The 17464-nt window shown below is 39.1% G+C and overlaps 1 protein-coding gene across 8 annotated transcripts in view; it reads left to right on the top strand.

Annotated features, from left to right (window-relative positions):
- The first annotated feature begins 5979 nt into the window (after positions 1-5979).
- Positions 5980-17464, top strand: part of LOC138757713 (septin-11) — a 116895-nt gene continuing 105410 nt past the window's right edge. For 5 of the 8 annotated variants that reach the window (XM_069925460.1, XM_069925457.1, XM_069925459.1 and 2 more), the window contains exon 1: positions 6484-6705. In XM_069925460.1, coding sequence (XP_069781561.1) covers positions 6499-6705 — 207 coding nt within the window. In that variant the 5' untranslated portion in view covers positions 6484-6498. Of the gene's footprint in view, positions 6109-6483; positions 6706-11753; positions 11778-17464 lie in introns of those variants that run through there. The other 3 variants (XM_069925462.1, XM_069925465.1, XM_069925463.1) reach the window with 3 other exon arrangements.

Below are 17464 nucleotides of genomic sequence, written 5' to 3'. Positions count from 1 at the left end.
TTTTTCCAGTTTTATCCATGTTTGAGTCTAAATTAAGGTTAAAATCCCCTCCTATTAGTATGTTCCCTTGCGTATCTGCTATCTTCAAAAAGATATCTTGCATAATTTTTTTATCTTCTTCATTAGGCGAGTATACATTGAGTAAATTCCAAACTTCTGAATATATCTGACATTTTATCATTACATATCTCCCTGCTGGATCTATTATTTCCTCTTCTATTTTGATTGGTACATTTTTATTGATTAATATAGCTACTCCTCTGGCTTTTTAATTATATGATGCTGCTGTTACATGTCCTATCCAATCTCTCTTTAATTTCTTGTGTTCCACTTCAGTTAGATGTGTTTCTTGTACGAATGCTATATCAATTTTTTCTTTTTTCAGTAAATTTAACAGTTTCTTCCTTTTGATTTGGTTATGTATTCCATTAATATTTAAAGTCATATAGTTCAACATAGACATTTCATACTTTGTTTATCTTTCCTTTCCGTTTCCTCATCACCACCTTCCCTTCTTATCCATTTCTGCTTTCTTTTTTTGAACACATTATAAGACAACATTTCTTAAACATAAAATATTTCCACTATTCTCATATCTAAAATTCCTTTAACCCCAATAGTCCCTCCCCTTTCTGAGTTGCCCTTTGTCCCTTGTCTGGCAACCACATCTCCCCTCTCCATTTGGATTTGCGAATCCGCTCGCAAGCGTCAACTGATTTCGCAGTGACTGTTATTCTTCCCCACCCAGCCCCCCCAGAAAAGATTTTAATCTTCATATATAACAAAGATCACTCTCTTAATTCCCTCCTTACTTCCTTTCTTCCCTTTCTTTTCCTTCTTAGTTCTTACTTATACTCTATTTTTAAAAATATTTATATATATATATATATTTATAGTTGTCATTTTTGTTCTTGTTACATCTCTTCATCTCTGTCTGTTTTGTAGTTGTTCTGCAAATTTTCGTGCTTTTTCCAGATCCAAGAATAGGTTGCTTGCTGCCCAGGGATAACTATTTTAAGTACCGCTGGGTATTTTAACATAAATTTATAACCTTTTTTCCATAGGGTCGTTTTTGCTGCATTAAACTTCAGGAGTTAAAAACTTATATCTGGATAGAAAAAAATTTCTTGATCCTTGTATTCCAGTGGTTTTTTGTCTTCTCTTATTTTTTTCATTGCCTTCTCCAATATTTTTTCTCTTGTTGTATAGCTTAGGAATTTTACTAGAATGGATCTTGGTTTTTGTTGTGGTTGTGGTTTAGGGGCTAATGTTCTATGAGCCCTCTCTATTTCCATTTCTTCCTGTAATTCTGGTCTTCTTAGGACCCTGGGGATTCATTCTTTTATAAATTCTTTCATATTTTTGCCTTCTTCAAGGCCCACTATCTTTATATTGTTTCTTCTATTATAATTTTCCATTATATCTATCCTCTGAGCTAACAGCTCCTGTGTTTCTTTAACTTTTTTATCAGATTCTTCTAATTTCTTTTTTAAGTCATCTACCTCCATTTCTATGGCTGTTTCTCGTTCTTCCACCTTGTCTACTCTTTTTTCTATATCTGTCATGATCATCTCTAATCTATTCACTTTTTCTTTACTTTTTATTTTTATTTCATTGAATTCTTGTGATTGCCATTATTTTACTGTTTCCATATATTCTTTAAAAAAAATATATATCCATGTACTTGCCCTTCCCTTCATCTTCCATTTCTCTGTGTTCTCCCTCCTCTTCTTCTGAATCCACTCCAGGATCTATGTCCTTTACCTCTGTCTCTTCTGATCTTCTTGTTGGGTTGTTTATTTTGTTGGGTATTTTTGTTCTTCTTATTTTTATTAAAAGTGTCTTGGTGTTGGTCTTCTGGGTTGGTCATCTGTTGTTACTTTGATTTCCTATTTTTATTCTCTTCCTTCTTGTTCTTGTTATTTTCTGTTTTCCTGTTGAGAGTCTTGCTGTTGTTGTACTTGTCTGTTTCAGCTGTGGAGATTTACTCCTCAGCCGGTCCCCCCTCCTGTCGGTGTTGTTTTTGTCTTGTGCATCGCGCATGTGGGAGGATTTGAATGATTTTATCTAAATGATTTTTGAATGATTTTATCTGTCTATATATACACAGCATATCAAGTGATGCAGCACACATTGCCCCACCTTTTGTAAATGACTTTTCTGCACTCGACATCCATGTATTCTATTTCTCACGCTCATGGTCTTTGAATGGCTTGTTCAAGCAGACATTGAGCGGTTGCAATTTAGATGTCAAACCACCCGGGATAACCACCATGTAAGTCTGATGTGGGTGCTAATGTTTTGGTGTTCTCAGTTAAGTGGCTACAAAACATATCCCAGACGAGCAAACTCCGTTCTTTGTGTAAACCATCTGGCCGCCTGTTCCACACATTGTCTATCCATAGTTTTACACCATTTTCATCCATCCATACTTTTTCATGAAAATGTACAAAAATACCCACAGGGAATTTTATTTTAGGTTTAATTTTGTTTTTGAAGATTTCCATGGGTCTTAACTTTGCCCCACTGGCCATGCACGATAACACTATGGTAAACCTGGTCCTTTTGTGGCCTGTACATCGGGTTTGCTCAGTTTTAACACTTTTCCTTCAACTGTTCTATTGCCTATCATGTCAAAATTCATGAGGGTTTCATCCATGTTTCTGATATTTGCCAATGCAAATTTGTATTTCTACTGGTTCCGTATAATAAAATGGTGAAAATATTCAATTTTATGATCAAGATATTTTGGTAGTTTCTCTGAAATTTTTGTTTTTTGGCATATTACCATATTTTTCCTGTTCATGAAATGATTGCACCAATCTACTGTAACCTCAAAATCATCACAGGTCTGGGTGCGACTTGGCCCACTGCAGTGCAAATGTTCTTATTTTATTTCAGATGACTGTGTAGCAATCTTGCTTTTGTTCATGTACACATTCTGCAACTTGATTTTCCAACTCTGGCCAACAAGTGATTCCTTTTCTCAATGAACATTGCCTTTTTAGTATTTTTCTTGAAGTTTATTTTTTCTTCCTCCAATCTCTTACCAACTTCTCAAACACATCAAATTTTTTTGGCCATTTCTATCACTTTCAATTTAAAACTCACTTCATACTTCTGTTGCAAGTTGCGTTGTGTCAATAGACCCTCCAAGATAGCAATCACCTACAGCCAATGCTCAGTAGATCAATCCGCACCATCTTTGGGGGGGGGGGGGTCAACTTGTACACCAGACAATGGGCTAACTCAGGCATCCCAAAAATTGCGGTCTACTTGTACACCAGATATACCATAAAATCCTTAAAATGAGACTGAATTGGGGTCGACTTGTATGCCTGTTGACTTATACGCCAAAATATTTGGTATGTCCTATAGATACTGTTATGAGCCCAAATGACCCCAAAACCCAGCAGCAATAGACATTCACCAAGACAAGTGGCTTTCAAAACAAAAGTTATTTTTAATCAACTTCAAACATGAAAATAGAATCAAACATTAACTTAACTCTATTCCTATATTATAAGTGCACATGTATGCAATGTGTGTGTAAATTCAAGAAAAGTTCTTTGGTTCACAGTTAAATCTCACTTCTCCTCCTTCCAAGTTCTCTGGTTGCAGAGAAGAACTTGGAAGAATTCTGTGTACAGAATTTAACATGTATAAAGTTCACCAGGCTTGGTGCTTGAAAGGTAAATGTTTACTGCTCAGGAAGGTTTGCAGAGAGATATTTGTTGCTCCAGGATTTCCACAACTGAGGTACCAATACTAGTCTCCTCAGGATCTCGCTGATGAAACTTGCCCCATCATGGTCTTCTACATGGTAATCTTTCTTCAAGCTACCACAGAATTCCATTCCTTCCTCTATTTCAAGAGAAACATCAGATAGATAGCACTAACAGCCATCTACTGCTCTGGCACTTGCTTTCATCAGTTTCAAACAGTTTTCCCTGGATTGCACTTTTCATTTGTCTGACTGACTGAGCTGTTAACTCAACTCTCTCTCTTTTCCAACTGCAACTCCAAAGACAGCATGTGACTCGTGTCTTGCAAACCCCCCCACCTTCTCCAGCAAACAACATGAGTTCTTTTTTCTGCTCCATCTGTTGTTATCTTAGGTAAACAATCAGAATTGACCTTCTGAGCACTTTGCAGAAAGGGTACTGATAGACAGCATGACTCCAGCAAGACAATGGTCAAGCATTTTATGATGTCAGTTCAATTAACACCTACTTGTGAAAGGTGCAGAGATCTTGCAATGTGAATTCTTCAGTCTTTCAAATAAGATCTGTTTTAAAATGTGTGTATGTATGTGACCTACTCTAAATCTTATAAATTCTCCCGAAATATTAATATTGTTACAATACATCTTCTTGGGCAGTTCCAGAGGCTAAATGAGGCTAATGTATATGCAGAACTTCTACAGATGGGTGGTATTTTGTGATGCGATGCAACCCATCTGCAGCCTGCGCAGAACCTCTGTGCTTCTGACACATGTCTTGAGATTCTCAATATCATCCCTCTTCTACTTTGAGCAGTCATGGGTTAGAGAGTCACAGAAATCAGTAGGGGATTTGAGGAAGTTTTGACCTTAAATCTTTTCTGGTATCCTCTTTCCATGACAGTGTTTTAAATGGGGTGTAGGTTTTGGAAGTCTGGATGATGTGCCCTGCAATATAATAAGGCTTCAATATCGTGGATGTTGGTTAATTTATCTTTTCAGTGCACTTGGAAAATTTTGCAGGGATAGCATTTATTAAAAATTTTAAAGTATTGAGATGCTTGTAGATTGTTAGCTCTCAGAGGCACAAGAGAGTGTAAGGATTGCTGCCAAAAGACTTTTTTTCCTGCCAGGTCTGAGGTTTTGACACTTAAAGTTTGTGAAATAAGCTTTTATTAAAGGAGTGAAAAGAGTAACAACAATGAAACCCACTGCTCACAGTATATTACGCTGAGCATTAGTGAATTAAGAAAATCTTTTGGTTGGGTAGATTAATATTAGACTTTATCTGCAAAGGATGAAATTTAACTTGTATGGCAACCTAGCCTTAAGACTTGTTTGCTGAAGGTGACACCACAACAGGATAAATGTAATAACCATTAAAGCAAAAGTTGTAATCTTTTTTAAATGCCATCTGTTCAATTTTTGTTTCTTTTAAATTCATGATCAGAGAAAAAGAATGAATATGTATTGACAGGAATCCCACAATCCTCTTTTGCAATCAATTGGGTACTTTTAATTGTTGCTTTGAAAAAGCTGACTTGTATTTTTCTACATTACAAGAAACCACACAAGGTATACAGTATATGGGATGTATGTTAAGACACCATAAACACTTTCTTTCTCTACATTAAAAGTGCTGAGTAATCATTTACATCAATCTTGAAAATCAAATGGATTATTGGTTTACTATCTCAATCTAGAGTGGAGTAGAAATTCAACCCAGAATGAATTTCCGAGTATCTGGGTGTCGTACTCATTTATGAAATTCAGTTCCATGCTTCTGAAATATGGTTATATTAACTAAATTGAAGCCAAATTTTGAAATGTTTAAATGCTGCAGATTCTGAAATTAGGCACAGGAATAATTTTGCATCTATTGGGATTTTAATTTTTGTCACTGTTATAATTTTTCTTTTGTGAAATGATTGATTCCTTATTAACATGAGGGACAGTGAATACTAAGTGTTTTTTTATTTTGTATCTGAACCCAATTTGTTAGTCCCAAATCAGGTATTTAACAGTAAAAATTTGTGCATTTCAAGCAATAGTTTGTTTACTGTTTTTATTCCTGGATTTTTTTTTCTCCCCCTTTTTAAAATGTACGTTGTTCTTCAATGCTTATCTGCTGTTTACATACATGTATCTGACGCTCTGCTCTCCTGGGGGGGCTGCCAAGTTGTTGAATGGAGCGGCTCGGCCCGCGAACTGAAGCGTCCTCTGAACGAGGAAGCACCGCTCTTGCCAGGGGTCCATTTGAACTCAACTCTCTGCCAGTTCAAGTCATAGTTGGTGCGCATGGTCGATGACACCGCCAAAATCCTGCGATGTCCGCCGATCATGGAAGGCTTCAAGTATACGGATGGGTTCCGTGTGGTTCGCACATGGTATTTGCTGCTCTTGTTTAATATTTTTAGCATCTTCGGTTTAATCCTCGATAATTGACGGAAAGAACGATTTGGCAGGTGTTCCATGAAGTTCAGGCATAGATTCGTCATGAACACCCACATTTCTGGTCTGAATGGCACATGAAGCGGTGGTGTGTTAAATATTTAAGAGGTTTTACTTAAAATTCCGGACAAATCCTGCGGAGAAACAGGCACCCACACCAAACTTCCACAGAGTCTCTCTTGATCTCCTCCCTCTCCTGCTGTGGACCGCAGTAAATCGAAGCAGTCGAGAGGGGTGGACGCTCACTTCGGCGCTGGAAGGGCTGCTCTCACCGGCGCTTTGCGGGGTCCTGGGGGGGGGGGCTGTCAGTCCCACAATTTAAACGGATGAGCAAAGCTGTCGAGTCGCACGAGGCGGATGCGCGCAGGAGCTTGCAGCTGCGGGCTCGTCCTCCTCCCCTCCGCGCGCGTGGGTGGGTCGCCGGGGAGCCATATTGCGCGAGCGGCGAGTCCCGGGACAGGAGCGAGCGAGCATCGCCCCGACCCACAGTAACGGCGGCAATCCGGATGGCTGCGGTCGTCGCGAGGAAGCCCGTGAGTGCGCTTTTTTCCTCTCTCTTCTAGTTGCCCCAGCCCCACCCCGCCATTTCTTTGGCTGCAGAACGTGACTGGATTCCTCTCCTCCCCCCCCAGCGATTTGAAATACCGTTAAGTCGCGCAGTGACTTGCTGTGAGCCAAGGCAACGGTGGAAGGGTTCAGCATCGCCGCCCAACCAACTGGATGGCCGGGGCTGACATTTGCCCAATCTGCTTTCCGTGAATTAGGGTTAATGGCGCCGCTGTTATGTTGGAATCTCCTTTATTACATTATTACTTGCAGCGTGGACGATGCTTGGTGAGGGAGATGAGTCTTCTGTTGTGCATGGGATGCCTGGCCCCCTCGCCCCTCCTGTCAGCAATTGGCTCAAAGCTGACTAGACTTTAAAATAAAAGTGGAGGAAACTGAAATCAAGGGCCTGCGTTCTTCCTGAACTTGCTCATCAGTCGGCCACTTTATTTTCTGTAATTTTAGGTTTGTAACCGTATAAAATATCGAAAAGAATATCTCTGATGCTTTTAAAAAAAATCATAAACTTGGTCCTTTTCATTTGTTTTTGTGTATTAACGTTGCACCTTAATCTAATTGTTTTCCTTTGATAAGGCATTTGATTTGGCAGAGGGAAGAGATCCGAATTAAAAAGTTCCATTTTATGCAGTATTTGTTCATCTATGGTAAACGATGCTACACTGCATCCTGGAAGCTGCATCAGTAAAATAAAACCATTTGAGCAGGCTTTAAATAAACATTCACAGCATCAGTGTGTGGGCCATAAAAATGTTCCCAGGAAAGGTTAATAGTTTAAAAAAAAAAGGATCCTGCAGGAAACAGGATGAAATGATGGAGTTGGGGGTGGGGTGATAAGAATTCTGAGCACAGTGAGTACAGAATGAGACATACAGTTGGCTGACATCAGCGGAGGATTTGGCCAGGAATGTGGAGTTAAAGAAAACCGCAAAGAGATTTGAAACAAGCAGAGGGATCTGGGTGATGTTGGGACAGCTGGGATCCTGAGCATAGTGTGATTTTTGTGCGAGAGGTCCTGGGCTGTGTTATAGTTAGTGTTTGTAAAGAAGATAGAGGGACGCAGGCAATGGCAAAGTTTATCCTCCACGTGAATTAAGGTTTTAGTAGCACCAGGAAAGGACAAGAACTGTGTACACTGTGAAGCAATAGAAGAATGCAGTCTTGGTGACCATGTGGATTATTTCTGTGGTGACATTTTTTTTAGAAAAACTTACCTTTCAAACTGTATTCTGAAGTTTATTTTGTCAGATTTAATTTCGGAGGGTCCTTCAGTTAAAATTTCATTGGTATTAATAGTAGCCGAAAATTATGGCTAGTGCATTTGAAGACTGAGTTGAAGGAATCAGTTTTCCTGTGTGAGGTGACTGATATACCTGGCATCATTTCTCTTGGGCCTGTAGTGAAACAGCAGACTTTTCCTCCAAATCTTGGAAAGACTGATATTTTCTTTGATTCTACAAATGATTCCCACTGTTTTCTCTTCCCTCCCCATCATCTCCAGATCCCCAACCCTGGCAACCTGAGTCAGACGGTTTGAATTAATTTAATCTAAAGATGAGTACGTATCTACAGTTTCACAAAGGCCACAGTTGCTCGACAGTGATCTTGGTTCAGTTTGACTGCTGGTAAAACTCTCACCTATGCATTTGTCACCTCTATTTGAACAGACACCTGGTCGATTCCCCTCATCCATAAACTTGAAATCATCCAAAACTGACCCCTAACTCTCTTTTTCTTATCACTTCTAATATTTTAGCCTACTTTAGCATTTAGTGTAGAAATACTTTTTTTTGTTACCAGCCTAATTTTTACACCCCATGACCTGGCCTCTCCCAATACCTCTCTCAGTAAGCTTCATTAGTCTTGCTGCCTTGTCAAACATCTGTTCTAGTACAATTGATTATCCCCAAGTTTTGTTGCTTCACTGTTGGCAGCAATGTGTTCAGATGCAAATACCCTGAACTCTGAAATTTTCATTGTAAACTTCTCTGCCGACATAGTTCTTAAAATCAACCACTTTGACTTTATCTTTCAGTATAACTATTTCGCTGGCTCGGTATAAATTCTGTTTAAAGATGCTCCTATGCAACATCTCTAGATATTTTACTGCACGAAAGGCTCTCTAATTATTTCAGTGGGGAGGAGGATAACTATCAGGGCACAGGACCCCACAGTGTCATGTTAACCATTCTGTGTGATATCCTTTACAAAAATTTCAGTAACATTTTTTTTAGTAGGGACTCTGATGTAAGTCTGTAGGATCTTCACATTACACACAATACTGTTGCATTTACTGTATATGAATCTTACATTTTGTGTATTTCTCATGTTCTCAAGGCATACCATACATCTTGCATGAGATTATAACTAGTTTAAATGTAATTACATTTAACATGGATAAAGACATTCTGCATTTGACTATCTGATCCCAGAGTAAGCTATCAAATAAATTGATATTAATGTTTAATTTTCTTTGGTAATGAAGAAAATTTGTATCATTATTGTAATATAAGTAGTAAAAGTTCCTGGAGCAGAATATTCTGTTCTGTAAATCTATTTGTGCAATTACTGGAACAAAGCATACAGTTTGAATTGTATAAACATTTGCCTTTGATTTCTGTGAAACATGAGGCCTTTGAAGATGAGAAACTGAATTTATGTAATTCTGTGCGATACTGTATAATTCACAAATTTTTAAATTTCAAGAGATTTATCGTTCAACAGATTTTAATTTATTGCTGTTGCTAGGATTTAAGTTTATTGTCGCATTATAGTTGGTAGTGTGAGAAGGGTTCTTCTGCGAGGTGTCTAGCACTTCAACTCTGAATGTTCTTATAGCTGTATGAAGTAGAAAAGCAAGAGCTCAATGTGACAGTGAAAATTCCAGTTAAAGGGCAGGATGGGATCACTGTGTGGGGTTCATTTAGGAGCCAGATGGTTGCAGTGAAGAAACTTGAAGCCTGTTGCTGCACAATTTCATACCCTTGAAACTTGCTTGCTGCCTTTCCTAAGTAATCGAAGATGTACATGGAGGGGAGGAGGTTTGTGTTCTGAGCTACATTCATCACCTTCTGATCTTGGTAGAACAACTCCCATACCACGCAGGTGGTACGGGAAGCAGTGGTGCTCCTGGAGAAGCTGTTATAAGACATCAATGTGCCAAACTTCCAAAGCAGCCTCAGAAAGTAGAGACGTTGGTGTGCTTTTTTAACTTTTGTATTGATGTGGTTAATCCAAGTCAGACCACTGGAAATGTTTACTTACAAGAACTTGAAGCTGTCTACCATCTTCACTTCAGCTCCACTGATCAATCAAACAGGAAACTAGGCAGATAACGTTGTCATATACATTGTACAGTGTACATATGCACCAAAATTCTTACTTGCTGCAGAAAAACTATAATGGTACAAATTGAATTAAATTAAGAGACAATAAATACAAAAGGTAGGTAATATTTGCAGTATTCCTGGTGCAAAAACGTGGTGACTTGCAATTGAGCAGATCCTCCTTTTTATGGTGTCAGCAGTCTATGATTAGTATACCAAGGGAAGTTCAACAGTCTTACAGCTATTGGAAGGAAACTGTTCTTGAAATGATAAATGTAAAAAGACAAAGCTAGAGAAACCCAGCAGGTCAAACCACAAAGATAAAGATACATAACCAATGTTTCAGTCTTGAGCCCCTCATCAAGGTATAAGCAAAATATACGCAAATACCTGAAAAAAATGGTGGGGGATGGGGCAGGCCCACAAGCAAGAAGTAATAGGTGGATAAAGGAGGGATGGCACGACAGAAAATGGGACTAGCTCTGTGAATTGAGAGGGAACAGGTAGAGAGCTGGAGAAAAGGAGACAGAGGGATGGGGAAGAGGAGGAGAATGGGGAGTGGTCTAGCAGAAACAGAAGTTGATGTTAATGCCATTTAGTTGGAGAGTACTCAGATGGAATATTAGGTGTTGCCTCTCCAATTTTTGGGTGGCCTTGGTTTGACAGACATGACGGCATGAGGCACATATTTGAAACTTGAATCTGTAGATGGTGGTTTTCAGAGTTTTATACTTTCTGCCCAAAGGTAGCAATGAGATGAGATTGTGAATAGGGTGATGGGTCCTTTATAATGTTCGCTGCCTTCTTGAGGGATTATCTCACATAAATGTCTGCAATGCATGGGAGATGAGTGCCTATGATGGACGTGGCTGCTTGCCATCTTTTGCAGCGTACAGTGTTCCTAGGCAATTGAATTCCCAAACCAGGCTGTGATGCAACTCGTCGGTATACTTTCCACACTGCGCTTGTAGAAATTAGGTGGTGTATTTGACAACCTGCCAAAATTCCTCGGATTCTTTAGAAAGTAAAAGGGCTGGTGTGCCTATTTCACAGTTGCCTCAATGTGCTGGGTCCATGAAAAGCCTTCTGAAATATGGACACTCAAGAACTTCAAGGCTCAAGCTCTCTCTACCTCTTCCCATCAATGCAGACTAATGTGTGGTCCCTCAGTCTAAAATCAGCAATCAGCAAAATAGAGTGCAAGATTGTTGTTCAGCACCACCCAGTGAGATTCTCTATCCTGTATTCTGATTCATTTCCAGTTATTCAGCCAACGATGGTGGTGTTGTCAGTAAACTTGTAGATTGAGTTGGAGCTGAACTATATCCGCCAGGGTATACGGGAATAGAGTACCTCTGTGTTGATGATGAGTGAGGAGGAGGAGGTGATGTTGCCATATGCACTGATTGGTTCTGCCAGTGTGGAAATTGAGGATCCAGTTGCAGAGGGATGGACAGAGAGTCGGGTCCTTTAGTTTGGTCATGAATTTTGCTGGTATGATATGAAGAACACCGAGCTATAGTCAATGAACAGTAAGCCTGATGTACAGGAGTTGGACTCTCATTGATGGACCTGTGTATCTAAAGAAGTTTTGAAATGAATATTTAAACACTATTAAATCCTTTATCAAATATTTTCCAACTTGTTTAGGTGACAAAAGAAATGTCAGTAGACCAGAGCAACTGATCAATTGTTTAAAATTCAGAATGCAGAAGGTAATGGCTTGATTATTATCACTTGTCCTCTTTGAACCCCTATTACTCTCAATAATTTTATTTTCTTATCTGAAGATTTGATGCTTGTTGAAGAATTGGTGATTGAGAGGCTAATTGGGATACAAGTTGCCTCCTCTGTTTTAAATTATATGGAGTGGAAATGGAACCTGATGACTCAGCTCGTGGAATCTAGTTCTATTTAAGTCACTGGAATTGAATATCAAGCATAGGCTTTGATGATTGACTGATACTATGGTATTTCTTTAGATCTCTGGATATGTTCAGTTGAACATCCTTTGACTTAACAGCGGCAGAATGGTTGGAAAGTGACTTCCAAGTGCTAGATGACTCCCACAGCTGCAAGAATCAAAATCTTCAGTGCTTTGTAGTTTACCAGCAGGTTTTCAGAGGATTCTCTATTTATTTTCAGAGGATTTTCTATTTAAGCAGCGTTTAAATAGTGCAAGAGATCAAGTTGTAGCTGCTAGACATGTCATTTTTCCTCTCTATCCTGTCAAGTTGACTGGATAATTGGAGCTGGGCATGTTTTGATTTTATAAGGGGCTTTTCCCTTTCTCCCTCTGATATATCCTGACACTCGTATTGTTCAAATATCTGGTAGAGTTGAATGTCACCAACTGATGTAACTTCCTGATATTGAATGTTGAGTATTGTGGATATGCATATCTTAAACCCTTGTAAAGCATGGGAAAATGTAGAAGGAAATTAGGTCTTTGGTGAGCAGGCCCAGAGGGAATAATTGACCATATGAAATTTGTTACTTATTTTGAAGTCTTGCTCTGTACTTTTTAATTTCCCAGTGTTAATTTTGCTCTAATAACAGAATTGTTCTAAATAAATTATTTGTTTTATTTGTGCAAGATTTCCAATAATGGAGCTGAAGCACATTTATTTGAAGATGTAAATACAGCATTGTGGTTCATTTTCTGGAATGGTTCACAGTGGTCTGGATCATTGATGCAGAGATAAATTTTAAATATCATTTTGGGAACTGGGGTTTAAATGTTCACATCATTAACTAAATCTGGACTAGAAAACCAACTTCGATAATGGTGGGCATAACACTATCAGATTGTTGTTATAATCCATCTATTCTGTAAGCACTCCTCAAGGAAGAAGATTTCACTTGATTAACTAGCCACTAAGTGTCTCTGGGCCCCAAACAATTTGATTGACTTTTATCTGATGGCTTGTATAATAAATGCTGGCTACACCTTGTGAGTTACCAAATTTTAAAAATGTATATTTTTTACAAAAACATTTATTATAAATTTGGACAAGGGAAATGTAAAAGTATGTGGAGTAGATTTAAGACTGAGATGAGAAGAAATTAGACCTCCTAGAAAGTAGTGAATCTGTGGAACTCTCTACCCAGTGAAGCAATAGGGGCTGCTTGATTAAATGTGTTTAAGACACAGATCAACCATAATCTTATTGAATGACAGAGCAGACTTGATGGGCCAAATGGTCTACTCTTGCTCCTATTTCTTGTGTCCTTAAATTTAGATCGTTCACGTAGGATTGTTTACTGAGCAGATAGTTGGTTTGTCTCTCTTTATTGTGTGAATGAGGGTGGTGTTATGTGGTATCTTCAAACGAGCAATGGCCTTACTAGAAATTCCAACCTCTCTTTGATACTCCAATTTAATGACGCTAATAGTGTGTTACTAAAAACAAGCTGAATTTCTGAGTGGGGCTTTGCTTATGACAAATTTTATTTAATTTTTTTTAAAAAGTACTATATCTGGATTGCTACTTCCTCACCCACACTAAATGTCTATTAAATAACATTAACATAACCATACATGCTGACAATGCCAAACCTGTACTTTATGATAAAGAAGAAAAGAGAAATACAAAAATTGCAGATACTGTAATCTTGAGCAAACAATAAGATGCTGGAGGAATTTGGCATCCTTGGATAGATATGGTCAGTGCATCTCGTCATCTCAATAAAGAGTCCTGATCTGAAATGTTGACTGACCATTTCTACTCGTGAATACTGGTTTACCTACTGAGTTCCTTCCGCATTTCATTCCTTTGCTCTTTATGACATTCTGCATTTGCTTTCTTTTATGATTGAACATGTATTGGTCTAGTTAAGGAAAAGGTTTGTTGAAAAAATTCCTTTTGTGGTGCTAATTCACTTTGCTTTCAGTTGCACAAGCTCAGTAACATAAAATAAAGTGAGGATTATGGTAGAAACCAGAAAACTTTATTTAAAAAAAAAAGTTGTAAACTGAAGGAAATTTAACTAATAAATAGAGACTAAGAATATCTGGAAATGTGGCAAAAACTCAGGGTTTTTTTTCTCTGTTCATTGAATAATGAGCCTACAACCTCACCTGGCCTTCGCTGTGATCTAATGAATCCTACTTCACAATGCTTCAAGAGACTGGTCATACCAGAATTAACACGTTCCTAAGTAAAGATCTAGACCCACTCCAATTTGCCTATCGTCACAATCGCTCCAATATCGCTGGCTCTCCACTCAGCACTGGATCACTTCGAAAACAGCAATTCATACATACGCCTGCTCTCCATAAACCACAGCACGGCCTTCAATACCATTAATTCCCTCATTGCTGCTCAAGAAGCTACAAACTCAAGGTCTCTGTACCCACCTCTGCAACTGGATCCTTGACTTACTCATTGGAAGACCACAGTCAGTATGAATTGGAAACATCTCCTACAATCATCAACGTAGGTAGATCCCAAGGATGTGTGCTTATCCCACTGCTCTACTCGTTACACACCCACGACTGTGTGGCCAGACACAATTCCAATGCCATCTACAAGTTTGCTGATGACACCACAGTTGTTGGCAGAATCACAAATGGCATTGAGGAAGCATACAGGAGGGAGATAGACCAGCTTGAATGGTGTAACGACAACAACCTTGCACTCATTGACAGCAAAACCAAGAAGATGATTGTGGACTTCAGAAGTCAGGGGAACATGATCCAGTCGTCATTGAGGGCTCAATCGTGGAGAGGGTCAAGAGCTTCAAGTTGTTGGGTGTCATTATCTCTGAGGATCTGTTCTGGAGCCTCAATGTTGATCCAATCACAAAGAAGGCTTGCCAGTGGCTACACTTTGTGAGGTGTCTGAGGCGGTTCAGTATGTCACTAAAGACTCTTGTAAACTTCCACAGGTGTATCATGGAGCACATTCTGGCTGGTTGCATCACTGCCTGTATGGAGTGGCCAACTTTTAGGACAAAAATAAACTTCAGATGGATGTTAACGCGGCCTGCGACATCACAGGCACCAGAATTCACTCCATTGAGAACATGTACATGAGGTGGTGTCTTAAAAAAGTAGCCTCTGTCCTCAAAAAAAACCCTACCCACCCAGGTCATGCCCTCTTTGCTCTGCTACCATTGGGATAAAGGTACAGAAGCCTAAAGACAAAGTACTCAATGGCTCAAGGACAGCTTCTTCTCCGCTGCCATCAGATTCCTGAATAATCAATGAACCAAAGACACTGCCGTACTTTTCGTGCACTATTATTGTTTTTATTTATTTTTTATAGTAATGTTGTAAGGTGGTTGTAATATGTATGTTTGCGCTCTGATGCTGCCACAAAACACCAAATTTCATGACTTGTTCACGCCAATAAATCCTGATTCTAATTCTGACAATCACAAAAATTCACACCTCAATTTCATTTTGCTTTGAAAGTTCATATTGGAGAGTGTTTAAATTTTAAAAAAAAATCATTTAAATTTATTTAAATTAAAAAAAATGTAGACATAAAGCACGATTACAGGCCATTTTGGCCCACGAGTCTGTGCTGTCAAACTTACTCCCAATTAATCTACACCCCTCCGGTGGGATGAAACCGCAGCGCCGGAGAAAACCCACATAGACACCAGCACAACGTACAAACTCCTTACAGACAGCGTGGGATTTGAACCCAAGTCCTGATGGCTGTAAAGGTATTACGCTAACTGCTACACCAACCACGTTGTAAACTAAAATAGAATGGAAAACTTTTGGTTAAGAGGAGTCGCGTGATGGAGTAGTGGCCGGTAGGGGAATACCAGCCCTCTCCAGAAAAGAAGAAATAAAGAAGAAAATACAAAGTACAAGAAATACAAAACATAACAAATAAAAGATAAAGTTGTAGAGAAAAGAAAGAAAATGGCACCCAAGAAGGAAAATGTAAAAACAAGTGGGTGTATAATGAGTAGAGCAGTGGGCTAAGCACACATCCTTGGGATCTACCTACATTGATGATTGTAGGAGATGTTTCCAATTCATACTGACTGTGGTCTTCCAATGAGTAAGTCAAGGATCCAGTTGCAGAGGTGGGTACAGAGACCTTGAGTTTGTAGCTTCTTGAGCAGCAATGAGGGAATAATGGTATTGAAGGCCGTGCTGTGGTTTATGGAGAGCAGGCGTATGTATGAATTGCTGTTTTCGAAGTGATCCAGTGCTGAGTGGAGAGCCAGCAATATTGGAGCGATTGTGACGATAGGCAAATTGGAGTAGGTCTAGATCTTTACTTAGGAAGAGAAAGAAGGCCTTACCTTCATGAAGAAACAGGGAGCCGTCGTGGAGAAGAGAGCCCATTCTCCGAGGTTGGTGACGACCCCGCAGAGTTGCGACCCCACCGACCGCTGGACTGCAAAAATGGCTCTCTGAGCCAAACAAAAGTGCACAACTGCGCTTACTAAGGAGAAAGAGGACACCGACGGGAGGGGGGCTCAGCTGAGGAGCGGGCAAACACAACGCGAGCAGCTGACAGATGCCCGACACCAGGGCTCTCATCTGGAAGAGGAAAACGACAGGAAAGGGAGTGAAAGGAAAGAAGAGCAGCAGCAGGAGGCCCAACAGATGAGTAACTCAGAAGAAGAGGACCAACAGCAAGAAGCCAAGCAAGAAGGAGCCCAGCAAAGTGAGGCAAGCAACTCATCAGGAAAGTCAGAAGAGACACAGATACAAGGAAGAGAAGAAGACAAACACTGGTGCAGACACAGAAGAAGAGGAAGAAGAAGAACAAGATCTGCACAGAGAAATAGAAGGTAAAACAGATGGACAGAATATAGATAAAGTTTTTACTTCAAGAATAAATGAGAGCATTAAAAGAATGGTTGACATTAGAATTTAGTAAAGTGAAAAGTACAAAAGAAAAAGTGAATAGAATAGAGCTGGTCATGACAGAAATAGGGAAAAGATTAGAAAATGTGGAAGAACGAGAAATGGCTGTAGAAATGGAAGTGAATGACTTAAGAAGAAAATTGGAAGAAAGTGACAAAAAAAAGTTAGTCACAAGAGTTTTTAGCTCAGAAAATTGATATGATGTTTCACCTACTATAATTTTCCAACATAAAAATAGTGGGCCTAAAGGAAGATGAAGAAGGCACAGATATGAAGGAATTTATAAAAGAATGGATCCCAAAGATCCTGGGAATGACAGAAATACAGGAAGGAATGGAAATAGAAAGGGCACACAGAACACTAGCTCCGAAACCACAGACACATCAAAAACCAAGATCCATTTTAGTAAAATTTTTGAGATGTACGGTAAGAGAAAATATACTTGAGCGGGCAAGAGATAAAATTAGAGAAGACAATAAACCATTGGAATACAAGGGTCAAAAAATATTTTTTTACCCAGACATAAGTTATGAACTCTTAAAGAAGAGGAAGGAGTTTAAT

The sequence above is a fragment of the Narcine bancroftii genome, chromosome 3 (assembly GCF_036971445.1).
Source record: "Narcine bancroftii isolate sNarBan1 chromosome 3, sNarBan1.hap1, whole genome shotgun sequence".
In the NCBI taxonomy this organism is placed as follows: Eukaryota; Metazoa; Chordata; class Chondrichthyes; order Torpediniformes; family Narcinidae; genus Narcine; species Narcine bancroftii.
Note: the sequence above shows the minus strand (reverse complement) of the source record. Positions and strands in the feature narration are given on the sequence as shown.